The sequence below is a fragment of the Zonotrichia albicollis genome, chromosome 37, assembly GCF_047830755.1.
Source record: "Zonotrichia albicollis isolate bZonAlb1 chromosome 37, bZonAlb1.hap1, whole genome shotgun sequence".
NCBI classification, from domain to species: domain Eukaryota; kingdom Metazoa; phylum Chordata; class Aves; order Passeriformes; family Passerellidae; genus Zonotrichia; species Zonotrichia albicollis.
In genome coordinates this window covers 1,211,177-1,216,179 of record NC_133855.1, presented here as the reverse complement: position 1 = coordinate 1,216,179, position 5,003 = coordinate 1,211,177, and the positions used below count along the sequence as shown (strand labels likewise).

Below are 5,003 nucleotides of genomic sequence, written 5' to 3'. Positions count from 1 at the left end.
TGGAGAATTCACAAAGTCCACTTTGTTTTCAAGAAAGTTTTAGGTGTGATCACACTTAAATCAAAAGAGGTGAAATGAACAAAGGGCATCTTTGCGGCGACTAGCACTGACTGCAGTGGGGCACAGGGAGCCCCGTTTTCCTTCTGGGCTCCAGAGTGTTCAGGCTGAGAGCTGTGCTGAAGATGAGGCAGAAACTCAGCACACAAACCCCAACTCAAATAAAGTTTAGCAAAGTTCCCTCACAGGAAGAGAATTAATTTTGAAGGGAATTCCAACTAAAATACACAGGAAAGACTTAAAGACTTGCTCCAGCTATTCAAGTCTTCTTTCAACAGTCCACGATCCCCAGTGAAGAAATGTCCAATCTGGCACTGCCTTTTTCTTCCCAGGCAGGTGTTAATGCTGTATAAATACCTGTACCCAAAGGCACCAAATGTCCAACAGCAGCTCCATCAGGCACTTCCTCCTGCTGGCATTGGCAGACACGCGGCAGCTGCAGCTCCTGCACTTCTGCCTCTTGCTGGGCATCTCCCTGGCTGCCCTCCTGGGCAACGGCCTCATCATCAGCGCCGTAGCCTGCGGCCACCACCTGCACACACCCATGTTCTTCTTCCTGCTCAACCTGGCCCTCAGCGACCTGGGCTCCATCTGCACCACTGTCCCCAATGCCATGCACAATTCCCTCTGGGACACCAGCACCATCTCCTACAAAGGATGTGCTGCACAGCTCTTTTTCTTTCTCTTCTTCATTTCAGCAGAGTATTTTCTCTTGACCGTCATGTGCTATGACCGCTACGTGTCCATCTGCAAACCCCTGCACTACGGGACCCTGCTGGGCAGCAGAGCTTGTGCCCACATGACAGCAGCTGCCTGGGCCAGTGCCTTTCTCTATTCACTGCTGCACACAGCCAATACATTTTCCCTGCCCCTGTGCCATGGCAATGCCCTGGGCCAGTTCTTCTGTGAAATCCCACAGCTCCTCAAGCTCTCCTGCTCAAAATCCTTCCTCAGGAAACTTGGAGTTTCTGTTTTCACTACCTTCTTTGCATTTGGTTGTTTTGTGTTCATAGTTTTCTCCTATGTGCAGATCTTCAGGGCCGTGCTGAGGATCCCCTCTGAGCAGGGACGGCACAAAGCCTTTTCCACCTGCCTCCCTCACCTCACTGTGATCTCCCTGTTTGTCAGCACCTCATTTTTTGCCTACCTGAAGCCCCCCTCCATCTCCTCCCCATCCCTTGATCTGGCTCTGTCAGTTCTGTACTCGGTGGTGCCTCCAGTCCTGAATCCCCTCATCTACAGCCTGAGAAACCAGAAGCTCAAGGATGCTCTGAGGAAAATGATGACTAGCTGCTTTTGAGAAGCAAAAAATTGCCTGTTTTCTTTTGCATAGCTTTTATAATGGAACTCATGACAGGCCCAACAGGCCTTCCTGGGTCTTTGGTAGGGGTCAGTGGGGTTTTTAGTCATAATGTTGTACTTGATGAAGTTATTTAATCACCATCTAATTCACTGTCTTTCTCTTGAATTTGACCCACAAGCTCTGTAAACCAGGGATTGGGCTATCGCTACATTTGAAGAAAAGACGCTTCCTTGCAGTGCGTGTTTCATCTGGAATTCCAACTCTGTGCCCTGTGTGAAGTTAGGGGGAAGAAGGGGAAAAGAGTCCCAGCAGAGCAGCATGGCCAGGGAGCAGCAGGGATTGGTCCTTTCGGAGCTGCTCTGCCCAACTCCACCCTGTCGTTGCCAGCCCTGCTGTGGCTGTAAGGCTGGAGTGCTCTGGCAGCTTGGTCACTCTCCTGCTGCGTGTCCCTGCTGTGGCCACAGGCAGGGCCAGGCCATGGGCACTGCTGGGACACAGCTGGGCTCCAGCACAGCAGCTCCAGCAGCAAAGGGCATCTCCTGAGGGCAGGGCAGGGAGGCTTTGCTCCCCTCCAGAGCTGCTTTCAGCAATGTGCTCCAGGAATGCCCTGGCACAGCAGAGCCCAGTGCCTGGGGCAGGGGGAGAGTGTGCAGGGGGGGCTCACAGCAGTGTCCTGGCACAGCCAGAGCTCCTGGCATGGGCCTGAGGCAGCAGCAGGGCAGGGCCTGGGCTGTGTCTTTGTTCTGGGGCAGCCTGGGAAGGTGCCCCAGGGCAATTGTCCCACACCAGCCCCTGCAACCACCATTGCCAGCACTGGCCTCTCCCCACCTGCAGGAGGTTCTTTGTCCCTGCATGGAGGGACACCAAGTGACCAGGCCAGCAGGCCATGTTTGCTCTGCGCTGAGGAGATCTCAGCAGTGCATTGTGTGTGTGTGGGGAGATTAACCCCAGTGAGCACAAACACCATCAGCAGCACCCAGGGGTGGCACAATTCCAGTGGCACAAACAGTGCCTTGAGGCCACTTCACTCTGAGAGTAATGTCCTCTGGGAAAACACCTGAATTCTTTGCTGGGTTGTGGTTAGGACTGCACAGAGAGAAATATCCCAGGCAGGGAGGCTCCAGGAAAAAATGCTCAGGGCAGCCATGGACTGCACAGAGAGGCATTGTATAGAGTGAGGGTCTGGGGAGAAATCAGAGCTGCCTCCCTTCTGAACCAGCCCAGGGACCTGGACAGGGCTGTGCTGTGTTCTGGGCACTGACCTGGAACTGAGGGAGGTGGAAAAGGCCTTTGGTGTCAGGGCTGCTGGGAAGGCTGGGCAGTGTCACTGTGGGACCTCTCTCAAACCCCTTGGAAAGGCCAGAGCCATCCCAGAGGGTCCTGGGCACTTGGGAAGGGCAGACATGGAACCAGTCTGAACACAGGGCAGGGAGGGGGCTGGGAGCGTCACAGCCTGGTCAGGCTCAGCAGGGAAGGGGATGTGGCAAATCCTCCTGCAGCCATTCCAGGCACTGGCAGGACAGGGCAGGGACTGCAGAGCCCACGTGGGAGGGAAAAGAAGGGGATGTTGTGTGCCCAGACTTCAGCCAGGCCTGGGACAGGGTCTGCTGTGGTCTCCTCAGAGCCAGACTGGAGAGAGCTGGGCTGAAGGAGTGGAACATGGGCTGGGTGGGAATTTGGCTGAACAATGAGGGTCAGATGTCATCCATGGTACAGAGTCCTCTTGGCAGCCACTCCCTGGTGACATCCCTCAGTGACCAGCCCTTGGCCACCACTGTGGAGTATTTCTATTGTCTCTACAATGGCATGAAATGTATTTTCAATTCCTTTGTGGATGCTGCCAAATTGCAGGGAGTCTGTGACTGAACTCATCTACTTAATGGTGACTGTAAAATGTAATTGGGCAAGATGACTGAGTTGGGTAAATTTATCTTGCCATCAGGCACCAAGCAAGCCACAAGAAAGGGCAGAAAAACTTACGCATCAGAAGAAAGGCAGTTCAATAGGGAAAAACTCAAACCCAAACAAAATAAAACAAAACCAAACCCAATCGAAAAACCCAAAGCAAAACCCACCCACAATAACCCAAAAACCCCACAAACAAACCAACCACAAAAAGAAAAGACCACAAACAGAAGAAAAGCAAATCCACAGGAAAACTCCTAATAACAGAAAATGCTTGATCACCTTGTGGCAGGAGAGGATCCTGTAGATGTAGGTGCTGTTTTGAAAGAAAAATGTCTTAAAAAAGAAATTTATCCACTACACCCCTTGCCCTTCTGCTTTGTTCAGTTGATTGCTGATCGTGGTGTGACATGGTGTGGAACGTCCCTTGGGTCAGTCCAGCCCAGCTGTCCCATTCCTGTTCCCCAGGAACACTTGCCCACCCCAGGCCCATAGGTTGAGGGGCTGCAAACGCCTCATGCGGGGCAAGCACTGAGACAAGGATAGGAGAACAGAACAACATTTACTCTTGGCAAGGAATGTAGAACAGAACAGGACAGCCTTGGAGAAACTGATTGAGGATTTACCTATAGCAAACAGAAGTCACACACAATACAAGCAGTATGCCAGCTCAGCTCTGCAAGGCTGACAAAACAGAAGTTATGCACAACAATAATATTGCCTTTACTCAAAAGGAGGGGTCAAGGAACAGCCACCTTAAAAGGGCACTGGATGTTGAAGACCAAACACAAAGAACCATAAAAGGATTTGAGATAAGGGGTGCAACTATGTCCAATAAACTCAAAGGAACTGGGGATAGGTCATGAACACATAATCAGTGTGTGTGATAAAAACTCTGTTCATTTGATGCTCAGTTCACTCCAATGGAGGAATGATGGCCCAAGTGACCACCATGCTGTAATAAAGAATACCTGCTTTCAAATACCCAAAACTCTGTTCAGAAGTTTCTATCCAGTGGATTTCAGTATCAGTGGTGTCCTTGACTCCGTTATGCCCCACAGTTTCACAATGGCTCCTTGGTTCCATAAGGCCCTGCTGTAGAAATATGGACCCTTGGTTCTATTGGGTTCCGTATTGTCAAAATGCCTTCCTTGGTTCTGCACTGCCACAATGCTCTCCTTGGTTCCACCAGGCCTTGGTGTGTCACAACAGCCCCTTGGTTCCATCAGCTTCCAGTGTCACCCTGGTCTCTTGGATCTGCAGTGTCACAATGGACAATTGGTGACAAGCAGCCCTGCTGTGTCAACATGAATATTTGGTTCCATGGGGCCCCACAGTGTCACGAAGGCCCCTTGGTTCCTTGAGGTTCCACAGCATCACCATGATCTCCTTGGATCTGCAGTATCTCCATGGACCATTGGTTCCATGCGGCCCTGCTGTGTCACAGTGGCCCTTTGGTTACATGAAGCCCCACTGCATAACAATGAAATCCTGGTCCCATGAGGTTCTGTACGGTCACAATGGTCTCCTTGGTTCTGGACTGTAACAATGGACCCTTGGTTCCACGAGGTTCCATGATGTCAAAATGGTCTCCTTGGTTCCACAAGGCCTTGTTTTGTCACAATGGACGCATGGTTCCATAAGCTTCCATGCTGTAACTATGATCTCCTCAGATCCACATTGTCACAATGGACAACAGGCTCCATGGCCTCTGCTGTGTCACAATAAACCCTCAGTG

The 5,003-nt window shown here is 51.4% G+C and overlaps 1 protein-coding gene across 1 annotated transcript; it reads left to right on the top strand.

The window, feature by feature from the left end:
- The first annotated feature begins 433 nt into the window (after positions 1-433).
- LOC141726667 (olfactory receptor 14J1-like) lies at positions 434-1,357 on the top strand. The gene has a single exon (XM_074531637.1). It carries the CDS (start codon positions 434-436, stop codon positions 1,355-1,357), a length of 924 nt encoding a protein of 307 aa, XP_074387738.1.
- Positions 1,358-5,003: the final 3,646 nt, after the last annotated feature.